This window comes from Varanus komodoensis, unplaced genomic scaffold, assembly GCF_004798865.1.
Source record: "Varanus komodoensis strain SLA01 unplaced genomic scaffold, ASM479886v1 scaffold30, whole genome shotgun sequence".
Classification (NCBI taxonomy): Eukaryota; Metazoa; Chordata; class Lepidosauria; order Squamata; family Varanidae; genus Varanus; species Varanus komodoensis.
Window position 1 is genome coordinate 4,209,049 of NW_025335762.1, and position 25,434 is coordinate 4,234,482.

At 48.2% G+C, this 25,434-nt stretch overlaps 1 protein-coding gene across 3 annotated transcripts in view; it reads left to right on the forward strand.

Moving 5' to 3' along the window:
- DOCK5 (dedicator of cytokinesis 5) overlaps positions 1-25,434 on the forward strand; it is a 108,169-nt gene that overhangs the window by 52,891 nt on the left and 29,844 nt on the right. The window contains exons 21-32 of one of the 3 annotated variants that reach the window (XM_044437474.1): positions 754-888; positions 4,182-4,293; positions 5,120-5,190; positions 6,382-6,488; positions 8,287-8,423; positions 8,891-8,986; positions 10,501-10,599; positions 16,930-17,024; positions 17,399-17,477; positions 21,289-21,389; positions 22,298-22,356; positions 25,072-25,226. In XM_044437474.1, the coding sequence (XP_044293409.1) occupies positions 754-888; positions 4,182-4,293; positions 5,120-5,190; positions 6,382-6,488; positions 8,287-8,423; positions 8,891-8,986; positions 10,501-10,599; positions 16,930-17,024; positions 17,399-17,477; positions 21,289-21,389; positions 22,298-22,356; positions 25,072-25,226 (1,246 nt within the window). Of the gene's footprint in view, positions 1-753; positions 889-4,181; positions 4,294-5,119; positions 5,191-6,381; positions 6,489-8,286; positions 8,424-8,890; positions 8,987-10,500; positions 10,600-16,929; positions 17,025-17,398; positions 17,478-21,288; positions 21,402-22,297; positions 22,357-25,071; positions 25,227-25,434 lie in introns of those variants that run through there. The other 2 variants (XM_044437476.1, XM_044437475.1) reach the window with 2 other exon arrangements.

The following is a 25,434-nucleotide window of genomic DNA, read 5'->3' on the forward strand; positions in this document are numbered from 1 at the left end:
AGTTTGCATATGTAACCATCATCTTCATCCAGTTGTTGATCTTAAGGGAGTATGTCCCACAGTTCAGGAGTCATAGAGGAGAAAGTCCCGTTAGCCACTGTGGCTAGGAGCAATTGGGAGCCCCTGTGCTGCTTTTCTTTAATGCTTTCTTGACACATGTGGTTCAGCTGTATTTGCCCACGACATTCTGTCCTGCAATAATACAGCAACTTGGAGCAATGGGGAATGCCTTACTGGTGTGTAAATGCCTTACTGGTGCGTACTGGCGACACTCTTCGAGAGCCAGTGTGGTGCAGTGGTTAAGAGCGTGGGGCTGGGACTCAGGAGATCTGGGTTCCAGTCCCCACTCAGTCACTGGGTGACTTTGGGCCAGTTGCAGACTCTCAGCCCAACCTACCTCACAGGGTTGTTGTTGTGATGGTAAGATTGAGAGCAGAAGGAAGAGAATGATGTAAGCTGCTTTGATCTGGTAAGGGAAAAGTAGGATATAAATCTAATAATAAATAAATGCCCACGGTACTATTTGTGATATGCAATCTATTTTAACAACGTCAAGATGCTGGACGAGCAGTACTTGGATTTCTTGCAGGCGCTTGTATGCTGCTGTTTGTAGTACTCCTCTGAGCATGGTTTATTGAGTAAATTAAAAACTAACCAATAAAAGAGACAACGGGTTGTTGGTGTAGGTGCTCCACTAACTCAGCCCAGCATTTATATTTGCATTTGTCCATCTCGTTTTCTTTCCTTCCACAGAAAGCTTACCAAAGTTTTGAACCACTATGTTGGAAATGCGGATGACTCCAGCAAGACGGAATTGCTCTTTGCTGCGCTGAAAGCCTTGAAGTACCTCTTCCGGTTCATAGTTCAGTCAAGGGTGTTGTACCTGGGGTAAGCTGGAGGCAGAAAAAACAGGCATGGCCTGGAAAGGCACAAGGCAAATCTTATTTGCTAGGATTCTGCAGATCCTGTGTTCCCCACCAGCATGGACATTGGTACTGGGCTCAGAGAGCCTTTTGTTGTCTGTTTTAGTTTACTTTCCACACATTTTATGTATTTGCTAAGTTTCTTCCTGCAAAGAACTCAAGATTTTTACATGATTTCCCCCCTCTCTATTTTATCTTCACAGCAACCCTGCGAGGTAGGTCAGACTGACAGACATTGCCTGGCCCAAAGTCACCCCGTGAGTTCGTGACTGGGTGAGGAGGAGAACCAGAGTGTTCTGGTGGTGGGAATATCGGACTGGGGAACTGGGAGATCCAGGTTCTAGCCCCCAGTTCACCACGGAACTCACAGGGTGACTGGGCCAGTCACTTCCTTTCTGCCTCATGGGGCTGTTCTGGCAAGGAAAAATGGACCTTTATAAGCTGCTCTGGGCTCCTTGGGGAGGATGTTGCAGTTTGACAGAGGAAAGGGAGTACGCTATGAATGCACAACTGTCCTCACCACTCCCACCATGCTGAAAAGGATTTGAACCTTTAAAAAATATTTACAAAATACCAAAATATTCATGGTGAGACAGAGGGAAGTCCTAAGAGTAGGCAGTGAGGACTGAAACCCACTTAGCAGCTCCAGAACGCTGACTGACTATTGCGAGGCCTTGGAAAATGGAAAAGGAGCACTGGAGTTAAATGGAGAGTTTGACATCTTTAATAGTGTTGTTCTGCACTGCAATATTTTGCTGTGTGTCCCACTGGTCTAGCTTCTCTTTCAGTTTTGAGACTGTTTCTGAGCATGCAGACAGATAGCTGCTTTTGAACAGCACAGAATGTTCTCTTTTGCTTCAACTGAAGTACAGTAATTTGGATACATCCTTGCTCTACGGGCAAATGTTCAAGGAAACGCGCAGAAATGAACTAGATATGACACAGTGGGCTTAGAGGAATTCCCCACAATATGAATAGATCATTTATTTCCAAGGAATCATTGACTGATTGCGGGAAAGCCCACCTCTTTCCAGGGTCAAGTGAGTGGAAAGTAACTAGCTCTTTGTTTCAGACCAGCACCAAATAGAAATCTCTCTTGTTTATGTTCCTGATACTTCCTCTTGCACTTCTCCAAAGCTGGACTCAAAACACATTTTTCAGGGGTTGAGCTTAAGGACTGAATTTAAGGGGACTGGCTTATTTTCAGCTTCTGTGTGCCACCATAAAGCCAAACAATCAAAAGAAACATAAAACAGGACAGCAAAACAAAAATCAGAGCAATCTCAAAATCAAACACATGGATTTCAAAACTGAAACCCCGACTATGTGATAAGTTGTTGCAGCTGCTGCTTTAAAACACCTTTTTCTCTTAGTGCTGAAAAGACCCCAGGAATTGCATCAGGCAAAGCTCTCTGGGAAAGCTGTTCCATAAATGGGGCCAGCACTAAAAAGACTTCTCTCCCTGCCTGTTACAGCTTGACTTTTCTCCAAGTTCCAAACCAAGCGATGCAGAAAATGCTCCCATCTCTCTGCATAGCTCATGCTTCTCCCAGACATGGCATGTACAAAATAAGTAAATCAAAAAAGGACACAATTCCATGAGTTGCTCCCTTGAGGCTTGTAAGCCCCTGAACACCAAGCTTACTCGCGTCCCGTGCAGTGGAGGCACGGTTCGCTGCTGCTTTGCAGAGACGTTTCTGGCCGTCTGGTTGAGGCTTTTTGCGGGGGGGGGGGGGGGGAGGCTGCGCACCATCCCCTTCCTTCACTGTTCCTTGGAACGCCCCCTTTGACCCCTTTCGGAGGTCAAGCTCCTGACCTTAGAGATAAAGCCAACATGGTGCTTTCCAAGCCTGCTGCAAGAGGGGGAAGCCGATTCCCAGCTCCGAGGTCAGGGCTCTCTTTCTGGCTTCAGGTCTGGGAATTATCCTCTGGCCCTGAATGATGTCTAGGGACCATAGGAGTATTTTCTCCATGGTTAACAAAACAAGGAAAAAGAAGGGAAAAAAGGTCAAAGGACAGGGATATAGAAGAATTAGATAAACCTTAAGGAATTTTACCAAGTACCCATAGTAGATTTCCTGAAATTTCTCAAAGGTATTAAAGGAGGGAGGGAGGTGGTTGGGTGCTTTGATAAGGAATTCTTTGTATGAAGGGGTAAATGTTTGGAAATCCCAAAGTTTTTCTAAGTCGAGCAAAATTTGTAATACTTTTCCCTGCTGCTGATGCTCTCTGCAGAAGGTCCAGATTCCAAAATACCCCTTCTCAAGACCCCTTCTCATCACCCCTTGGTGATGGCCAAGGTGGATTCAGCAGAAGCCTCATCTCCAAGGCCTGGGTGCTTCAGTGGAACACCCATTCCCAACATCAGAGCTAGAGAAGAAGACTCTCCAGTGCCCCGCCACTTAATTGTTCAGTCCGGGGGCCATGGGAAGCCCCTTTCCCAGGCTCCTTCAGAACTGTGGACATGCTTGCTCTTAACGGCAAAGCAGTGATGCAGGACGGGTAGCTGGCTCAGTGATCCCACCCTGTTCCTTTAAAGCTTGACATAATTGTCTGTGGTGCTGCCTTTAGTATATTTGCGGGGAAAGCCAGACGGGGCCTTTTTGGTGGTCGCTCCTAGGAGGTGGAGCTCCTTGCTGAGGCAACCTGTTGCATCCCTCTCTGATGCTCACAGGTTTATTTAAGCAGGCCTTTTGCCATGGAAGCCTGCCTGTTGGTTTGGATGCTGTTCTTATTCTGTTTTTCTATTATATTTTTACATCGTGTTGCCAATCCATTTCCTTTAGTTTTATTTTAATCAAGGTTTCCCTTAATTTCCTGTTAATCCCAATCATTGCTAGCTGTCTCGAGCAGCACTGTCTTGGTGGAAAGACACCATAAAAATCAAATCAATCCATAAAAAGCATTTAAAAGTCCAGAGAGTTGCACTGCGTATTAATCCAGCTGGTGCCAGTTCTGCCATGTGTCTAACTCATGACTTAGAGGCAGCCTAAGAAATCCTCTGAAATGAGGCTAAACCAAGGAATCTTGAGCTGTGCTTTGAATGCATAGTGAACAGCTCGCAAGTCTAAGTCAGCTGTATTTGCACTGTGACAAATGGTCCCTTGCCATTGACTTGATGGGTTCTAACAAATAAGCTGGGGTTTTGTTTTGTTTTGTTGAGGCTTTCCTGCTTTGAGGGTCATTGCATATAAAAAAATTGCACCCAGCATTTTAAAAACATGGGTAATTAATGTAGGATATTCTTTTTGATTGTAGCTTTTATGGGAAGAGTGAAGATGGAGAAGAGTTTAATGATGCCATCCGAAAGCTGTTCCTCTCCTTTAACCTCCTCATGGACAGGCCCCTGGAAGAGGCGATTAAGATCAAGGTTAGTATGAGCCTTTTGCCCTTATCAGAAGCTCTTGCAGCTTCCATCGCAAGTTCATTTGACTAATTTTCAGCCTGCCCAAAAAGGCTTTCACTAGTTATGGGGCTAAATAACAAAAGCCCCAACTGCGGCCGGTTCGACAGCCCTGGCCTTCCTGAGAGAAACCTGACTTAGCCACAGCAACGGGCATGGCTAGATTTCTGCAGTGTGCTTCCCGAGGGGCTGCCCTTGGGGATAATTTGGAAGCTGCAACTGATGCAGAATGCGAGAGAGGGGTTGCTAGTGGCAGGCAGGCAGGCAGGCAGTTTTTCTTCTGTATCCTTTGCATTGCCGGCCTGACCGTTTCCGATTCACTGCAAAGGCTGCGTTTGGTGCTTCCAGCCCAGGGAGCAGGGGCCCTGGCTGCCCTTTGCAGAAGCCGCCTTCCCCACATGCTACTGCTAGTGGCAGGGGTTGGCGGGGAGGAATGGCACCGTTGCCCAGTGTGTGAGGAAGGTTTCCCGAGAGGTGCACCCGTCGGCCTGGCAGATTGGTTTTAGGCAGGCAATGGAGAAGTCATTTATTTTGGTTAGCCTTTGCACAATCTTGTCCTTCGATTTATTTTCTGTTACTGCTACTGCTACAGTTGAGTCCTTTATTGAGATTGATTATAGGTTGTAGTGATGTTTTTCTAACCGAGTGTGCTTTCCTTGTTGTTGCAAGCTTCCTTGGATATTTTACAGAAGGGTGGACCCTGAGTGCTGGCAACAAATAAGGTTGTTAACAAAGCAGCAAATCAAGCTCTTTCAAGTGGAATATTTAACTTCATTTCTTCTTTATTTTTCAGGGGGCTGCCTTAAAGTATTTACCAAGCATCATCAATGATGTCAAATTAGTCTTTGATGCAGTTGAGCTCAGGTAGCTGTAAAATACCTTTCTACCTTTATGTCTGGCAAGGGGGTACCCTAAGAAAGCTGGGCGTCTGTGCTAACCCAAGCAAGTCACTTTAGGGCTTTGTATTTCTTTCTTTCACTTTTTTGTGGAAGGACATGGGAATAAACATGGATAATTGGACTGGGTTTTTTTTCCTATTGGATGAAAAGCCTACAGAAGTTTTCAAAGCCTACATAGTGGAGGGTACATTTTAATTTTGTTAATAAACCCCTGTAGAAATAACTATGTTCTGTAGCAGAAATTATATAGGAGTGGATCTGTTAAACCATTGTCATGGGACTTCCAAAATTAGTTCCAGGAATGGCTGAAGCCTCTTCTTTGGTTTGAACCTGGAGGTCCATTCAAAGTAAAGTACAAAGCCACATAAAAAACTAACAAGAAGTAAGAAGCTAATGCCACTGAAAACTAGTAATGGAGAATTGCTGCAATCTAACATTCTTTATGCATTTTTGGCTTGGCTTGTTTATCTGATCAGTTAGCAGTTTAATTACAAATGCGACTTACTACTTTTGCTTATTTTGGGTGACAAAAGTTATTTGCCTTGTTTTGGAACACGGGGAATATATCCATGGTTGCTTTGGGGAGCAAGGAGATTGACATTTCTTGACACCCATTTTCATGTTGCCCATCAAAACACAAAGGGTCCGGTTAACCCTTTCCTTGACACTAGCACCTTCAGTGGTGAACTTGGGTGATGCGTACCAAGAGACACGAATCCGAAGTGGGACTGCAAAGAAATAAGGGCATGGCCATTCCTATGATAGGCAGAGTGAAGCTCTGGCCCCAGATGGCAGATTAAAGGGGCAGCAGTGACAATTCTCTGACTGGAGGACAGTGCTGTGTATTCCATGCACCCCTAAATTAGTCGTCTGCCGTCAGGTGATACGAAGGTCTCTGCCTCATCACCACTGTTGACGTCCGATTCAGCTGCCCCACTGTAGCTGAAGCTGTGCTGAAAACCAGAAATGCTCTTTCATAGTGAAAACGTGCTTTTAACTTTTTAGTGAATTTTATGATTTTAATAGTGTATTTTATAGTATTAATTAACTGTTGTTCACTGCCCAGACAGCTTTGGCTGTTGGACAGTATAGAAGTAAAATGAATGAATAAATGGATTAATGAAAAATCAATTTCTCCACCTCCTCTACTCATCAGCGTCCTTTTTAGCAAATTTATCCAAAGCATCCCCGATAATCAGCTTGTCCGTCAGAAGCTCAACTGTATGACGAAGATTGTGGACAGTGACCTGTTTCGTCAAGCAGGTGAATTGTGTGTTCGTTCAGTCTCTCTCTCTCTCTCTCTCTCTCTCTCTCTCTCTCTCTCTCTCTCTCTCTCTCTCTCTCAGTTTTAGCTTTTAGTGTTCTGGCTAGTTTGTTGCAAAGCTCCTTGAAGGAAGTGGGTTGAAGTTCTGGTGGTCTCTCAAGCATCTGATCCACTGGTTGCCATCCATAGGATGGCCACAAGCCACAGCCAATTAGCATGCTTACTTCCAGTTCTGAATCTTCAGCCCTTCAAATTTAATGTTGTGTTTGTGCCATTTCCTTGTCTTCTTTATATTTGTACAGAAGCTGTACAGCTACTGGATTGGTTCATTATTTTATTACTGGAGGTTGTCACTGAATTCTGAGTCACAGGTGACAAATTGCCCGTGATTATGCACAAATAGCAACTCATGCGAGTGTGACCTCTGAGACATTTTCGAGGGAAGCTTCTGTTTGCAGGGCATGCTACTGAGTTGCGGACATAGGTATTTGAGCAAACGGCTTCTGAATCTTCTGGGTATAAACTTTAAATTGTAGCCTGAGCAGTTCTTTGTATGGATCGGAACTGATCCATACTGGGAATGGCTCTTTGCATAGCACTGGATCATCAGAGCAAGAAGTTCTGAATTTTGACTATGAACATGCACCCATAATGCAACAGTCAAAATTAGACAGTGAGCAGATCATTGCTGCCCCACTGCAGATCTTATGCAAAACAGAGCAAGGTGCTGAGATGAAACGTCTTACCTAAGGAGATCCTGATCATGTGGAATGTATCTTGACGGGCATGTATTCCGGGGATGAGCAGAAGCTGAATCTCCAGATGTTTCAGCTTGAACTCCTGGGAGTGAAACTCCAATCCATCTAGATGGCTACTTTCAGTCCAGTGACCTAGTCTAACCTCCCCACTCCCCCCGCCCATCATTGCACTCCAGTGTGTGTACAGGTACAGCATCTCTGAAGGTGGGCCAACAGTGCTTTCTCTACTGAAATGCCTACAAAGAACTGCCCACCATATCCTCAGACAGCTTGCTCAGTGGTACAGTGGTCTTATCCCAAGAGGGAGCTGAATTCAGCTCTCCTGTAGATTGTGTGCACTGGTTCCAATCTACACTGGAACAGTCTCAACCTGAGAAGGACCGAAGATATTTATGTTCTATAAAGCATGAAAATAGGTGTTTTGGATTATGGATTCAATTTTTCGAAATGTTTCTTCTAAAGGAAAATGAGGGGATATTGTTGACCATAAGTTTCCTTTTCCATTTCTAAGCTTGCTTTGCCTTTTAAATCTTTTCTTTTAAATCTTTTAAATTTAAAAATCCCATGATGGTTTCCAAAAAAACTAAAAAGCAATTCATTCAACAATAGAACAATTAAAAACTCCATAGTGCCAGTACGTGATGCTAAGATAATAAAATACCATTTAACAATTTAAAAACTGGGCAAAGAAAATGGTTTTGGTGGGGCACCAGAAAGAATATAGCGCTGGCGCCAGGTGTACCTGTTTGAGGAGCAAGTACCATAATCAGGGCACTGTAGCAGAAAAGGCCTCCTCTGGACCTCCACAGATGACCTTGAGGTCTGGGCAGGCTCATATGAAAGGAGACATTTCCTTGAAGTAAGGGCATAGGCCATAATGCTTTGCTTTGCTTTGCTTTGCTTTGCTTTGCTTTGCTTTTTGCTTTGCTTTTTGCTTTTTGCTCTTTGCTCTGCTCTGCTTTGCTAGATCAGTGCATTAGCAAGGTCAAGCACAAGTGACCTGAAATCTTGGGCGTCTGTTATATTTCCTGATTCTCAGAATGCCGAGACATTCTCCTGCCTCTGCTGGTCGATCAGCTAAGTGGACAGCTGGATGATAATTCCAACAAGCCTGACCATGATGCCTGCTCACAACTCCTTAGCAACATCCTGGAGGTTTTGGATCGGAAGGAGGTGGTGAGTGTCGATGTGGTGTAATTTCTTTTCACCCTTTTTGCAAAAAAGGTATGTCACCATGTTTGGTCTTGTAAACCAAGAGGAACCTGCTGGATCAGACCAAAGGACCATCTACCCCAACATCCTGTTCACACCAGCTGTCCACAGGGTCCCGCCAAGGACCATTTAAGACAATAAAGAAGTCACCAGGATCCTTCCTGCCGGACAGTTGTTGGATGGTTCCGGGTGCTAAGAGTGCAGCTGGGACAGGAGTCAGTGTCTGAGGCTACCCTCCTCTAGCTCATCTCCTGGTGTCCACCTCTTGGGGCATCTGATGCGGGGGGTGCATCCATTTGGGGAAGCCCCTTCTCCTGCCCCTCTCCTGCGCCTGCCCAGCTCTTCTGTGTTCTCCTGCACCTTGGAAATCCCTCTGGAAGGGAGCGGCCAAGATGGCACCTAAGCAACAGCTGTTTGTTTGATGTTCTCAGGGTCCCACCACAGCCCACATCCAGCTGATTATGGAGCGCCTGCTGAGGAGAATAAACCGGACTGTGATTGGCATGAGCAGACAGTCTCTTCACATTGTGAGAGCCGTTCCCCCAACTCGCTGTGACTTCTTGTGTGACTTCTGTTGGTTTGTTGTGTGCATCCCCTGCTTTGACACTCGTGCTCTGGCCCTAGCCTGCTTTGGAGGCCGTGCGAGGAGGTTTCTGGTGGGCCTTCCCACTGCTCTTTCCCAGCAACCTGACTGCACACGATGTGCTGCCTGGCCTGCCATGACTTCCTGGGCCTTGCGATTTCCCTCAGCCAGGGCAGGGTCCCCTGTGAGTGGGCCTGGACCCCTCAGCCCATGCAGCAGGGTTGACGGTTGTGGGGATATTTATTTATTTATTTAAAACATTTTTATGCCGCCCCCATCGCAACAAAGCCTTGAGGTGGCTCACAACAAAAACAAAATATACAAATATAACAATTATACAACAAAAATATTAAAACCCGGTGCATCTCGGCTTAAAAGATTTAAAATCCTATAAATACCAATAAATTAACAATTAAAATAAGTTTTAAATAAAAAGGTCTTAGCCTGGCGCTGAAAAACAAATAACGATGGCGCCAGGTGGACCTCTCTGGGGAATGCATTCCATAGATGGGGCGCCACCGCAGAGAAAGCCCTCCTCTGGGTACCAGATATGTGTTTTAACCTCTGCAGGGCTGCTGGTTTCCCACACACCACTGTAGGGAGTGTTTGCAGCACCCATATGGAGCTGCCACGGTGTGACCTTCTCCAGGAAGCCCTCTGTATTGCAGCACCAAAAACCCCAAATGGTCCTGGGATGCAGCATGCCTCTGAGCTGGGCTCCCCCTCCCACTTCGCTTCCTGCCCTGACATTTTGCAGTGGTGTGTAAGTTGGTCAACATGTGGCAAATGCAAGCCCCAAGATGCCTCGAACTAGAACTGGAGACTGGTTTAAAATGGGTTACTGGTGCTGGATTGCAAGCCGCCTATGCTTGGGACAACCATAGTTCAACTAGTCCAGGTGTCTTGGCTGCCTACGGAGAGTGGGAGAGAAATCAGAAGACGCCGAGGGAGAGGAAGGGTGGCTTGGGCACGTGCCGAGCCTTGGTCTGATCGTGCCACTGGGACTGGGCTCGTCACGCAGCACGCATGTCGACGAGAGTCCTTGGGTCCTGATAACCAGTCAACCTGAATTGATTTCATTCCCGGTCCTCTCCTTTCCCACCCCAATTCCGCAGCCACCGTTGTGGTATGGCTCGGTCTGGTGCGTAAATGGCTGGAGTCTATATTGTTAGAATGGAGCTGAGGGAACGGAGCACAGTGTGAGCCTGCGGGGCAGGGTCATGAGTGGGGCCTGGAGTCAGACTAGATGGCCCCGGAGGCCCCTTCTGACTCACTCTGCTTCTGTGTTTCGCAGAAGCAAAGTTACAACCAGTCATGGAATGCCTACAGAAAGCTCCCATGCAGAATATTTCCTCCCCTGTGCAGGATTCCACCATTGGTGTGTGTGATCATTTAGTTGTTTGTGGAAATCTGCAACTGACCAAGGCTTGGTCTCTACGGTTCCCTTTTTGTCTTCAGGGTAGCTTTGTTGCCTGCATGATGGCCATCCTGAGACAGATGGATGATTCCCATTATAATCACTACATCAGCACCTTCAAAACCAGACAAGACCTTATCGTAAGTCCGATTAAGCTTTGAGGTACGGTCAGGGCAGTGGGAGGAGGAGGAATGCTTCATATCGGATCCCTGATTTTGCCTTCCGCAGTGTGTCGCCCTGGCTATGGGCAAAGGCAAGTAGATCCCGTGATTTTGGCAGAGGCAAGTAGATCCCGTGATTTTGGCAGAGCAAAAGTCAAAGTGTATGACACCAAGGACAGTGACATATTTTAGCCTAAAGCTCCTCCTAGCCAGTAACCAACCCATTGGAGACTCAGTTCAGCCTTACAGAAGGATGCGGAAGTTGGGAGTCCTCCAAGTAACTGACATTTAGGGGAAAGGATGAGGCCAGGAGAAGTGCCTGTGGGCATCCAGCAGGCCAGATGGGTACCCCAGGAGGCCTCCGGACTTTAGGTTCTTCATCTCGGGCATAAGGGTCCTTCTCTCCCCACACTGGCTCCCTTTCCCCATTCCTTCAAGATAACATGAAGTCAGTGCCTGGCTGGCTCAGGCCTGGGGCCACGAGACCAGCACCGTGATGTGGAAAAACCCATTAAGCACAGTGCAGGAGGGAAGTCTGGGGACTGGCATATGTTTAGTTCACTGTGGAAAAAAGAGAGACAGAAAGGAAGGAAGGAAAGAAGCAGGGAGTGATGCAACGTCTCTTCTCCTGTGGAGGTCTGCCAAGAATTCTGCAGGCTTTGGCTTTATTTGGTCTGAGGGGAAGCTGGCGCTTTCGAGCCCTCGGAGTGGGCTTCCAGAAATGCAGATGTGTGGTTCTCGCTCCAAGAGCATAGGTCTGTTTACAAGCAACTCCCCAGGCCATTTGGGTCATCAGCAACGGCTTTTGTGGTTTTTTGTTTCAGAATGTCTAACTCGAATCAGGTTACTCAAAAGCTCTTTCGGTGTGGATTTGCTTAGCAAACAGGAAGAGAAGCTAACTTTGGAAGAACTTCCAGCTGCTGCAGACAGCAGTTTTATGCTGCCATTTAGGAAGATTTCTCATGGCTTTGACTCCCTGCTCCCTGTCCCCAGTTGCCCTTCAAAGCAGCTACAATTTCTGACTGCATCACCTAGTTGGACATTCTTAAAATTGCCCTTAACTTACAATGTTTCTGCCTTGAACCCAGTTTAAAAATTGCAATGACCTCCAAAACTAGGGGTACAGAACCTCAGTCCCAGGGAAGAAATCTGCCCTCCTTGAGGTCCCAATCCAGACATTGCCTTGGTCCACTGTCCCGCTGCTGCTTGTCCCAGTCAGCAATCTTTTAGACTTCTCAAGTCTTTATACAGTCCCCCCGCCCCTTTCTTTAAAAACTAAGTCTTTCGAAAGGCTTAGTAACTGATGGAAAGAATGTTATGCTAAAATTGGGGTTTTCAGTATTTTTGCCCCCCTCCCGTCCCCACCATGGCATGCAGTCTATGAAATGGCATTTGCTCCTTAGATGAAAAGAGGTAATGCAGTCAGGCCTTATAATCATGTACTTTGGCCTGAAATCTCATTTCAGGATGCTTTAGACTGCTAAACTTCGTCCCCTGGCTTTTTTCCTGCAAGGAACTCAAGCCAGCTTCCTTAGCTCCCTCTCCATGGTATCCTCACAACAACCCTATGAGGTATGTTATGCTAAGAGTCACTGACTTGCCCAAAGTCATGCAGTGAGCATGGCGGCCAAGTGTGAGGACTAGAATCTTGTCCCAGAGCAGCATTCCAGCCTTGGCACGTGCCTTGTCAAAGCAGCCACAAATTTGTACACAGGCCAGACTGACCAAGCCATTGCAAGGCCACAGGTGGGGTAGGTTTGGCGCTAGGTTTCCATCAGCTTTCTCTGTGCCCATGAAATTAGGCTGCATGATCTCCATAAGCTTCAGTTGCTGAAATGAAAACTATCAAACATCCCCCTGCTTGTTAATCCAGCACAGTTTGGGATTGCTTTAAATAAATCAGAAATAGAAACATAGAAACAGAGCCAGGCAGATGGCCTCCAGGCCATCTAGTCTGACCCCTGGCTCCAGCCGGCTCTGCTCACGACATGCCCACCATGTGCACGTCCAGCCCATCCTTGAACACCTGCACCGATGAGGCCTCAACGACCTCCTGTGGAAGCCCATTCCACACCCTCGGGGTCCTGATTGTCAGGAAGTGCTTCCTGGCATCCAAACGAAACCTTGGCTCCCTGAGCTTTGCTCCGTTGGAGCGCGTCCTGCCTTCCTCTGCAGGGGAGAACAGGTCTCTATCCATCTCCATGTGACATCCCCTCACATACCTGTACGTCGCCAACAGATCCCCTCTGATCTCCTCTTCTCCAGGCTGAAGAGACCCAGTTCCCTCAGTCTCGCCTCATACGGCATCCCCTGCAAACTGGCCACCAACCTTGTGGCCCTGCGCTGCACTGACTCTAACTTGGCCATATCAGACCAACAAAGCCGACAGGGTTGAGCGATCCATTCTCCCCGTAGGAAATGGATTTATTTTGCAGCCCAGCTGGCAGGCCTGGTCCCTTGAGCAGCTGGGGGCAAGGCAAGGTGAAGGGGGTGCACACGGGCTCCGATTTGCAGCCTGCGTCTCCAACCAGAGTAAATCTCATTCCGTAGCCCAGCACGGATTCTGTTTCTCGTTCCTTGCTCTGGAGCAAGTCCTGGTCCGGTTGGGGATCACCAGGCAGCAGGAGGTGAAAAGGAACCCTTCCCTCACCCAGCTGCTTGCTTCCCAGTGATACTCTCCTTTCATTGTGTTTGTAGTGATGATGCTTTGAAGCTTGTGGCAACACGCTGGAGGGCGTTCTCATTTCCTTTTCTGCGCAGGGCAGCAGGCAAAGATTGAGAAGCAAGCAGCTGGGAGAGGAAGGCTCAAGCGTCCCCTCCTGGCCCAGATCTGGATGGGGTCGTGCGCTTCTGCCCTTGAGTTAAAAACAGAAGGAGAGGGCTTGGCAGCTCACCGTGTCAGGCGCATGAGCTGTAGATCGACCCCTAGCAGCGCAGGCCAACGGTCAGCCCTCGCGAGGCGGATCAGGCAGGGACCAGGCCTGGCATGGAATGCACACCCGCCCTGGATGTCCTTTAAAGAGCAGCCCCGGGGGTGGGGGAAGGAGAGGCGAGGTCACGAGGAAGAGGGCGAAGGGGAACCTTCGACACCAGGGGCACCTTCCCCCCTAAGGTTAATAGCCACTTGGGTGGGCAGGGGGGTGATTTGGGGCATTGTCTCTTTAGTCCTGTACTGCCCCACATCGCTGGAGTTCTCTGTGTGGTTTTCAACAGTACGTAAAAGCAAGACAGCGAAATACATTAAAAATGCGGTGGCATCTCATCCAAGTAACATGTCATTTTAAATGGCTGAAGAGGCACCTTAACCTGGTGCTGAAAAAATGACAAGGTTGGCTCCAGGTGAGCTGGAGTGGGGAGGCTGCCCCAGGTAAAGCTTGATAGATTGAAACCAGCATTTTGAATTGGGTCCAGAAGCACAGTCCCCCAATGCAAGTGGGTCAGCACCCGTCTTATCTGTTTGGAGCTGCAGCCAGTTATTAATCTGGCTGCCACATTCCACACAGGCTACCACTTCGAACAGTCTCCAAGGACAGCCCCAAGGAGAATGTATTGCAGTAATCTAGTTTAGAGATTACCAGAGCATAGGTTACTGAAGCCAAATATAGGGATGATTCCCCTGCCCCCGTGCATGCTCATCCCAATCCTGTTTAGCCAAAAATCGAAAGAATGTGCACATTAACTGCTTATATGCCTTTAAGGTTAACAGGTAGTTTGGCCCTGATTTTCATTGGTCTGAACAGAAATTTGGAGCTTGTCCTAGCACGTTTTGGTCTGCTTGGACTATGGATGAAAGAGCGTGTGTGTTTGCTGCAGGGTATGGAGGTGGGAGGAAGCAGATTTTATTATCTCTCTGGTAAAGAGGCCACAGGAGCAGGAAAACAAGCACGTTTCACTGGCTCGCCAACAGAGCTTGAACATGGCAGTGGAAGGGCTACATGCGCTGCTTCCTTCTGAGTGATTTTCCTGGGGAAAAACTAATTTCAGTATGAAATTAAATCATCATTCCCTTGTGACCTTTGAAGCTCATTCCCTGCTTCTTCGGGTGAATGCGATTAAGTCCTGAATTCTGATCATTGTGGTGCCGTCTGTCAGGAAGAATCATATCCTTTGGGCACTGATTTGATAATACTTGGACACAATTTCCCCAGTAAGCAACCCGGCCGACGTCTCTTCGTGATATTTTCCAATTCTGCACAGCACAGCTGTGCTGTCCTCCACACATTCCACCGAGAAGGGCCTTTTCTGGGTCTCATTGTCCTGCCTTGGACTCTGCCGCCTCACTTATTCTTCAGCCCACAAGAGCAGATCCAGCAAAGGCCGTTGCTCTACATATTTGGCTTCCTTCTATGACTGGCTCAGTTTTTTAATTGCCACTCCATGGCAAGCAGAAGAAAGTTGTTCAGCTTGTGGGAAAGGGGCAAGCTGCAGTTCAACCCCGAGGCTTGACTCTGGATTACAGCACTGGGTTGTGTCTTTCCTGACAAGCCAAAATTCCTGGCTCACATCTCACACTAAATGTATTTGTTTATTTACAGCTTTTAGATACCATCCTTCACTAAAAGTCCTAAATAACCTAGGGGTAGGAGAAACAGCCCCTGATTAAGAACAAAAAGCAAAACAACTCCCCAGAACTCCCCTGCGCAGTTGCGATGTGTGAACCGATCTAACTTCAGCGCTATTCAAACCCTCTCTTCCTGCTCATTTCTCTGAAAAATGTGACTTATATTTTAGCTCAGTGCTGGGCTTCTCAGGGCTAAACTACACATTAAATAAAACACGGTGTTTTGATGGCACACAGTGTGACTTGATGTGTTGTGGAATGCTGGTATTTTGCCCCTGTGCCTTTGCTTCTGCCCTGCTGCGTCTGGAACGCTGACCCCAAGGGTTTCTCCGAAGTGGTGTTCGGCCCTTACCCCCTCCACCACCACCACCAGGGGTTCCACACCCATGTTGTGGGGCACAAGAGCTCTGTCCTCCCCGCCTCTGTAATTCATTTGACCCATCAGGCCATTCCAGACAATCGAGAGGCCCACAGCAGCAATTAACTCCTCTGTCCAACAGAGGGGCACATGGTCCCTGAGCCAAGGGTTCCGGGACCCAAGTCCCGTCGGCTGGGTGAGAAGATGGGCATTGCTCACAGCCGTCTGGGCGAGAAGAGGGGCAGAGCTTTCAGTCCCCACATGGCCTGGCACGGCGCTTGCACACTTGGGCTCACTCGAGCCCTGGGAACTGGCTGAGGGTCTCCAACATGCTCCAACCTCCTCCGTGTTTTGGAATCATTCCTAATTTCCTTTACACACCACATGTTCCCAAGGTGGCTGTTTGGCTCTGAGCAGTAAGGAAAGCTTTGACTCGAAAATGCTTGGGGGGCATCTTGGAGAACGTTGGGCATTTTAATGGCACCGGGAGGAACGGCTTGGCACAACTGCTCCCAGCAGCGCGGTGGTGATGTATAGCAGTCGGCGGTGTTGGGTGCCAAGGAGCCCTTCCCTCTTTTACGGGCAGCCTGGACTTGCCGCCTGTTTTTGCTCTGGGCTCCGAAAAGTCCGACGCGGAGCTTTTCCTTTGATCTCCCTGCGCGAGAGAGCCAGCTTTCTGCCTTGTGGTGCACCTCAGTGTTTCATTGGGAATTTACTGCTGGGAGTATCCCCAGCAGGGCAAGAGTTGGTCTTCCCTTCTGACATGAAATCCAGCTTTGTTGGTGTTGCAAGATTTATTATTATTGGCATTAGGGCTGTCCCAGCTTACTAAGGGAGGTATAAAGTCTCCGATCTCTGGCTGATCTGCCAGTGCTTTTAGGTATTCCCAAGGGAAATAGAGTTTAAGGGACAATGCCGATGGATCTAGGGTGTCAGTATTGCCACTTTGGTCTTTCTGAAAACTCAGCTAGCAGTGCAAGCCCAGAGGATGCAAGAATAGTGCTCTTTTTAATTAATGCTTTGATTTTATTGGGTGCATGGCTGATTATCAGTGCAGTTAATAAGTAGCGATGCGTACAGCAAAGTGGAGAGGCTCCCTACTTGTCCCGCCTCCCTCTTCTACCCACCAGAGTAATATACGAATGAACAAAGTGATCCATATGGTAATCTATTTAGGAACAAAAGCGGCCTCTCTGGAATAAAGCCTATTGACCGGTCCTCACAACCTTGTTAGGCAGGTTAAGCTGAGCGTCAGTGCCTGGCTTGAAGTCACCCAGTGAATTCATGGCCAAGTGGGGACTAGAACTTAGTTCTCCTGAATACAAGTCCAGCACTCTAACCACTCCACCACACTGCCTTCCTTCATTCTTGATTGCTTTCCTTCCTGCAGGATTTCCTGATGGAAACTTTCATCATGTTTAAAGACCTGATTGGAAAGAATGTCTATGCAGGTGACTGGATGGTCATGAACATGATGCAGAACAGGTACATAGAAACCGTTGCTGCGGGGTCTTTTCCAAACTGGCTGCTGTTGCCAGTTTGAAGAAGCTGTGTTAACCATGGCTCAATAGGACACCCCGACCCAAGCATCATCCTGTATCTCAGGGTCATGCCTGGCATCTTTGTCCTGTAAAGTTCCTTTCATCACTGGCTGCCGTGAACTCTCCAGATCTTCTGCTTCAAACTGGGAAGAGATGTTTAAAAATACTCTAAACTTGGTGACACTGCTTAGGAAAAGTATAATACCAATCATAACAAACTGTGGGCACCAGCTAAGGTTTTACAGGGATGGGAAAGAAATCTGAACCTTTTCCCCTCCTTTTGCCATTTTCTCATCTCCCTGGACTTTATTTTTCCAGGATTTTCCTTCGAGCCATCAACCAATATGCCTCCGTGCTCAACCGTTTCTTTTTGGACCAGGCAAGCTTTGAACTGCAGGTGAGATCACAGTTTGATCACCATCTTCATTCCATGACATTTTTTTTCCGTACAAGCCCATTGTCAAAGTCCCCAAGGCTCATCACAAAAGTTGCAACCCAGCATGGTGCTTAATAAACACACCATATAAAATCTTTAACATAACAAAGCTTTAAAGGGGCATGAAACACCTGCAAGAATTGAAAGTGCCAGCGAACACCTGGGAGGAAAGTCTCTAAACCTGGTACCCAAAGGATGATGCCGGTGCTGAAATCCTGCCTCTGCAGGCATCCTTCCATCTAGCAACCCAATGCTCTATATTAGCTGTTGTTAATGAATACGTGCACTTGGATTCTTGATTGAAAAATATCTGGAGAAGACAACCCATCATAGCTTAGGCGCTGAGCCCCTCTGCACGCGGACTTCTGTGCTTTACAGTGCAATCCTCTAAGGCAGTGATGGCGAACCTTTTAGAGACTGAGTGCCCAAACCGCATCCCATTTATCGCAAAGTGCCAACACTGCCATAAAACATGAATACTGAGGTTTTAGTTTAGAAAAAACAACTCACAGCCAGTCCAAGCATACACACACACACACACACACACACACACATCCATATCCATATCCTTGGCAGCGCACTGACTGGCCATGCGAAAGCTCAGATGAGTAGCAGCCAATGAGTCGTGGCTTGTGGCATCATTGCCCAGCGCTGCTGCTCATTTCAAAGCATGCGCAGGGCCCCTGTGTGCCGTTTGATGCTCAGCTGCTGGGGCGATGCTGGGGTGACTGGGCTCGCGTGCCAACAGAGCGGGCTCCGCATGCCCACCACGGCCATAGGTTCGCCACCACTGCTCTAAGGCCTACTCAGTCATAAACCACTGGAGTTCAGTACAGCTGGGAATAAGTTTAATGGGACTTATTCCCTCGGCTGGGAATAAGTCCCATTAAACTCCATGGGGCTTACTTTAGAGTAGTGGATAGCACTGTGGTTTCCTTTGGCTCAGCAAGCAGCAAGCCCAGAACTGTTTAGTTGCTGCTTCTATAAAAGGTTCTAGGTGCAGAGACCACTTTGGTGGCTGCCATGGAGGGCTCATGCATGTTCAGAGTCAAGGCAGTCCTGATGCCACCGATCAGAAGAGGTTCTGTAGCAGTTCTGCCTTTTCTCCTCCTTAACTGTTTTTGCTTTACCTTAATGATGAAAGAAAAGCTGGAAGAAGTGTGGGAGAAGCCTGGTATTGTGTGTGCGCAGCTTTTGTTGAATTCATGCCACAAGCATCTTATTACAGCGGCGGAATTTTACTAACCAGAATTTAGTTCTACTTGCCCTAATAAAAATGAAATACATACTAGAGCTAATACACACTTGCACGAACATGCTAATTCACTGTGACTGATGCACAAGTGCATATTTGTGCCAATGCACACTCAAGTGTGAATTGCCACAAATTACCCCTGCCCAAAGTGAAAAATGGGTAGGCAAGTCCTTCAGAATCTCTGGGCTGAATTGATAGAAATGATTTAAATCCACTGAATTTGAATCCTTTGTGGATTTCTCCGGTACCTTTGCCTAGCAGGGCTGTGAGTGGAAGATAAACGTTCTGGTAAAATTCTAGAGATTGAGGCAGGGTTGTGGTGCAATGAAAGCCCCATTTAGAAAGAAACCTGAACTCCTAGATGTCCCTTTGTGGAGTTGTTACCTGAAGGAGCATTTAAAAAGGTGACTTCAGCCTGTCTCTCACCATTCTGAGATGATGGAGACCCGTCTCCATTTCAGCATCCTGCCCCTTCATCTGCTACATGTGCAGAGAGGCATTTCAGTTGCAGAGGGTGGGTAGTTCATGGCAAGTAGGTAGCATCACAAATGACGTTTGTGTGGTGCTTTTAACCTTTCGGCGCCCTCCACTGGCATTGCCTGGCTCCCTTGCAGCAACCGGATAAAGCAACCCAGTCTGATTCTCACCAGTGCTGCCATGGGGAGGCCTGCCGTCCAACAAGTGCAGGAAAGTGACCGATTGCATGGCGGATGCAGGATTGGACCCGGAGCCTGCATTTTAGTCTGCCGGTCGCTGCAGGTGTATCTGTGCCCTGCCGTGGAAAGGACCCAGCTTCAAGCTGGACTTCCCTGTCCTTTTTCTCTAAAACTGACGCAATCCCTGCTGTTTGCCTCCCCATGACTGTGCCTGCCTTCCCCAACATGGCTTTGGAGCACAATTTTCTTCCCTCTGACCAGTGGGCCTGCAGCCTGGGGCTGATGGGAGTTGTGATGGGAGAACTCCAACTAGGGAGCGCTGAGCATCTTGTAGAATGTCTCAATCTTCTTTTGAATGCCGGATCAGTTGGGTGTGGCAGGGGCTGCATGGCAGGACAGCTCAAACCGTGGGGACCATCTGTTGCCTCCATGCCTTCCTTGTTGATTCCCAGAAGTGTTCAGACATCTGCTATTGGAAACAAGATATAATTGGGTGTTTACACTGCTAGCACGACTGGGAACTTAAGTCAGTTATGAGCTTGCTTTCAGGCGTATGCCCTGAGAAGAACCCATTGTGTTCCCTTCGGCACACAAACAAGAGTGTGCTCAGATACAGGATGTTGCAGCCACTGTAGGAGCAGGCAGAATTTGGCAATGCCGCTTTGGCCATGCAAGCCGATATCAAGTCGGCTAAAGAGAACGTCAGATGGAAGAGTCTCAGTGCCTGCACAGGGGGGCTAGACATGCATTAGTAGGATGGAATTCCACGTGGGAAAAGGACCAGCTCTTAAGCAAACCCACCTAACAGATCTCCGTGAGCAATCAATAGGGACAGGACCCAGTTCTCCCCAAATGCAGCATTCCAAGGAGGGTACTGGGATCAAGCCAGGGAGCTTCAAGATCAGCAAAGCGCCACCTCTGCTTCAGGAGGAGATGTGGTGGGACAGGGAGGGCCCAGTGGGGAGGAGTGTGGCTTCGTCAGGACCGTTGTTCGATGCCAGGGCAAGAGGGACCAGTAAGTAGTGTCTGGTGTTCCCTCTGCCTGGTCCACAAGCAGTGGGAATCTCCCTGAAGGTGGAGCTAACTCTACTGTGGTGGGAAAGGAAGGAGGAATTCCATTTAGAACCAGCTTCTGGCATGAGCAGTGCTCACTAACTAGCTGGCCCATTAACTTGCGGGATGCTTCTTGCTAATGGCCTTTTCATCACATCCTTTGAATCGCAAAGCCAGTCCTGACAAGCCTGCTTTAAGATAAAAGACTCCAATTAGAAGCCTCTCCTCTTATCAGCCAGGAAGTGGAAAAGGAGAGAGGCTTCCTGGAGGAGACCAGCGCTTGACATTATCCCTGAGTGGATGTGCCAAGGACCACCGATTGGGGCCCTGACTTCAGAAGGGAGAGTCAAAGATCTGCTCTCTCCCCTACCAGCTTCTTGCAGCTGGTGCAGCAAGAGCCATGCTAGCTGCCTTCTGAGGTCAGAAAGACTACCTTGTCTGAGGGGAAAGGGGGATATTTCAGTGGGGATGCGGGGTGCAGATAGAGGTTGGTCAGAACTGCCTCCTTTCTGAAGTGTCGTTGCTCGATGGCCAAAAAGCCTGTCTCAAAACCTGCAAGGAAGGAGGGAGAGAGCAGAGATGACTGCTGCCTCTTCCTCCTCCTTGCATTGGATGATCTCCGAGTTTGGGGCCCTCTGGGGGTTCAGTAACTAGAATTGGGTCCCCCCTGGTGGGCATTCAAGAAGGACTCCTTGTGTAGGTCCTGGGGCACAGGCAAGCTTCTGTGCAGAGCATCCCTCAGAGCGCTTGATTCCCCATTTGGGGTTCTCGGGATTGTCTCATCTTGTCTCTCTCTTGTTCTCCTCAGCTGTGGAATAATTACTTCCACTTGGCAGTTGCATTCCTTACCCACGAATCTCTTCAGCTGGAGACCTTTTCTCAGGCTAAACGGACCAAGATGGTCAAGAAGTAAGTTTCCGTGTGAGTTTCTCCCCCATCGCCTCCACGTGACTTCGGTTGCACTTTATCTGCATAATCCTGGCAAATTTGCCACCCTGGGTGCTATTGTAAATCTGACAGCAGGGAATGTGTCTAATTTTGGAGCAGGTAGGAATCAGAAAACTGTTCAGCTGTGGGTTCTCCATGCTTATCATGCAGACATAGCTCTTGCTTTTTATTCAGTGGCTGCTGCCTTTGAACTTTTTTTCCAGATCCAGCATGTATAAATTAACTAGGGCTGTCACTGGATTAAAGAAATGTTGGTTGATCAAATGAGTATCTGATCGATCAAATCTACACATAATTGTGTATGATTAAAATAAGAAAAGCAGAGCTGTTCCATCACCTCTGTTGAGAGGTTAGCTCCCCCAACTGACATCCAGGGCTTTTTTTGTCATAGAACGCACCAGAATGGCGTTCCGGCACCTTTTTTTCCAATGGATTTTACGAAGTGATTTTGAATGGCATAGCAGATCAGCAGCAAACCTCATTAACATAGAGCCTGCGGGCTGCTATTGTGTCTGCTATCTGATAGTGAGGGCGCTGGCTGCTCGCTTGGGATTGGTGTGTGTGGTCGTGCGCTGAGTGCTTACTGCCAGTGGCGACGTGAGTTCCGGCACCTTTTTTATTTTTATTTTTATTTACAAAAAAAGCACTGCTGACATCCATTCAGTTACACTACCTAATCCGACTCTACAAGGCTTTGATGGGGGTACAACCCACTTTTGCTGGAACTCATCCAGGTTATGGTGGTGAACCATCAACTAAAGTCCAGAACTCTGTGATAATCGCCTTAAAAAGTGTATGAATCAGCTCTAACTTTCTCCGTAGGTTTAGCAAGCCCACTGAATGCATTGAATCTTCCACTTTTTTTCTAGATATGGTGACATGAGGAAGGATATTGGATTCAAGATAAGGGACATGTGGTACAACCTTGGTAAGGTCCTTTCATCTTCTCAGGGCTTGGAGCAGCAAGCGTGCTTGCCATGGTTTGCATCTGAGTACTCCGGGCTTTGGTTCATGGGTCAGATCAAGTAAGATCTCAGAAGGAACATGGAGATCTCTCACATGAAGGGAAGTGAGACTTGGAAGGTACCATTTTCACTAGGAGGGGGCCATGCATTTCCCAGAGAATAATGGAGTGCGACGGCCCTGCTCTCCAAATCCAAAGGAGGGGTGCACATTGCTTCCCCCCCAATCGCATTCAGATGATCCCAGTGCAACATTATAAGCTCCGGTTCAAATGAGCCTTTCCGACATACATGTAAATATTTTGTTCCTCACTTCACACAAGCAAGCACCACAGGAACTTTTCCATTCATGACGGTTGCCCATATCGTGCATGCCAGGGAATAACGGTGAACAGCTTTGGAGCAAGCCAAGGTTAACCCTATTTCCTTGGTTTGGACAGCACAGGAAATGAGGATTAGTGCAAGGGTTCCTGAGTTGTTTACTGGATTATGGAAGGGGAGGAGAGTGCAGTTTATTAAGCTGAGGTACGACTGTCCAGACTTGCTCCTGATTTTTTCAGAGTGCAGTTGGCTTGGGAGCAGGAACTGGACTAGTCTACCTTTGTCCGCATAGCTGAGCAAGGCCCAGTCACATTATAAATAGTCACTCCAGTCACATTATAAATAGTATTGATAATGCTGGAGATAATCCGTGCAAAACATTCTGCAGGGAGTGCTGGCTGTGCCGTTTGCACGTGCTCAGATGAGATTCCCACAGGCGCACGAGAGAGTGAAGGCTCTGGTGAGAACCAGAGCTCCAAACTAGAAGAGGAGGAGTTAATCATTGTTCCAGCACCAGTACCGTGTTCTCAGCCTAATTCTCTAGATGTTATGGCTGGAGCCCTGACGGGTGGTGAGCCACCCCAGGGGGGCAGGCCGAGGCTGGGCAGGATCAAAACACTTCAGGGACAGACACGGGGCTTGACACTATTCTTACTGTGAGAACAAAACTGATAGAGGGCAGGCTAGGGAGCCTCCAGAGATTATTTGGGATGCTCGATTGCGCAAGTGCTCGCGTCAGCCGGGGCAACTGGAGACACGATTTGGGGAGCGGCAGCGAGGGCGCATCCAAAGCGCACCACCCCCCAGGTTCCAGCCCTGAAGAGTTCATAAGCATAGCGTGGGGTGACCTTAGTCAGGGGAAGAGGTTAACTTTCTACCTTGAGTGTTGTGAATTCTTTGTAGCCATTTGGACTAAAGACTCTTTTGGCGATTGCTGGAGGGATTGCGTTCTTCGGCAAGGGGCGCCTGGCTCACAACAGGTTGTGTCGTAGGGCAGCCTTTTCCAAGCTGATCTCATCCGTTATATCCTGAAGTATCAGGCTAGGAAAGGCCGTTCTAGTTCACATGGCACAGCAAGCTAGAGGATGGATTGCATAGGGGTTGCTGAACCTCGTGGTGATCAGGTGATAGAATCACAGTATAGTAGAGTTGGAAGGGGCCAGGAAAGCCATCAGGTCCAACCTGCTCAGTGCAGGGCTCCAGCTTAAACCATCCCTCTCAGGTGGCTGTCCAGTTGCCTCCTGAAGGCCTCTCGTGTGGGAGAGCCCACTGCCTCCCTGGGTCTTTAGTCCCATTGCTGTGCTGCTCTAACAGTCAGGAGGTTTTTCCTGATATCTAGCCAGAATCCAGCTTCCTGGAACTTTAGTCCTGTACTTTGCAGGGTCAAGAAGAGACCCCGTCCTTCCTCTTTGTGGCAGCCTTGCCAGTACTTGTAGAGTGGTACCCTAGTTCCCCTCAGTCGTCTCCTCTCGGGGCCAAATATGCTCACTTTTTCTAGTCAGTCCTCATGGGGCTTTGCGTCCAGTCCCCTGATAATCCTTGTTGCCCTGCTCTGAACCTTTTCCACTTCGTCTGCCTCTTTCTTTAAACTGTGGTGCCCAGAAATGGACATAGCATTCAAAATGAAGCCGAAACCCTGCTGAGTAGAACTGAGGGGAACTAGTACTTCCCAGGATGTGGTGATACTTGTGCACTCAGGTTGTGTGACCCCAGCCATGCTAACAAAACAGTTTGTTAGCCAGAAGCAACTTGCAAGGAAAAGCCTTGGTTGTTGGGTTGTGAACTCGGGCTTGTTTGTGGTTAATAAAGCATGGTTGGTTTGTACAGCTGGGTTCGCACGACGCAACGGTTCAATGACAAGCACACTCAACTTGTGTTCTGGCTTGTTGTGTAGTATGAATCCAGCCTGTAACTTCCAACAGAAGAACTCCCAGAATCCTCTGTAACTTGACATGCTCAGGACTTCCACACAGGTCATATAATTTTGGAAAGTATTCCAGGAAGTTCTGAAATCAGTAGCAGAAATCAGTGGGAGCAGGGAGGCAATGCAGTGGGACGGAAATGGGCATCACAGAGCTGGGGAAGCCGTTCCAGTCTCTAGGGTGAGCTCCCCCATGTTCTCCCTCCTTCTAGTCTGGCCCTACCCACCCCATCTTGATAGCATTTAATCCCAGAGTCCCCACAGGAACCCGGGCTGGTGGGAGAGGAGTGACCAAGCAGTACGAGCATTTCTGTCATGCTTTTTGCTTATGAAATACTCAAGCACAGTCGCGGGTGGGTAGAGAGCCCTGGGGTTCTGCAAGGGATTAAAGCAGCCATCCATACTTCCGTTCTTCTCATCCCCGCCTTCTTTTCTGCAGGGCCTCACAAGATCAAGTTCATCCCCTCCATGGTAGGCCCAATCCTGGAGGTGACCTTGACGCCAGAGCCTGAATTGCGGAAGGCAACGATCCCCATCTTTTTTGACATGATGCAGTGTGAATTCAACTTCAGCGGGAGCAGAAACTTCCACATGGTATGGAGCCAGCTGCAGGGGGAAAGCCAATGTGCACCAGTGGAATGAGGGAGGGAGTTCAGAATTGGGCTTTTAGAATTGGAACAGTGTGACTCTGCAGGAACATCCAAGCACTTGACACGCTATAAAGCCAGAGTGCGCAACTTCAGGGGCTCTGAGGGCCCATTTCTCCCTTCTGGTGGTCACAGGCTCCCTGCTGCACACGGTA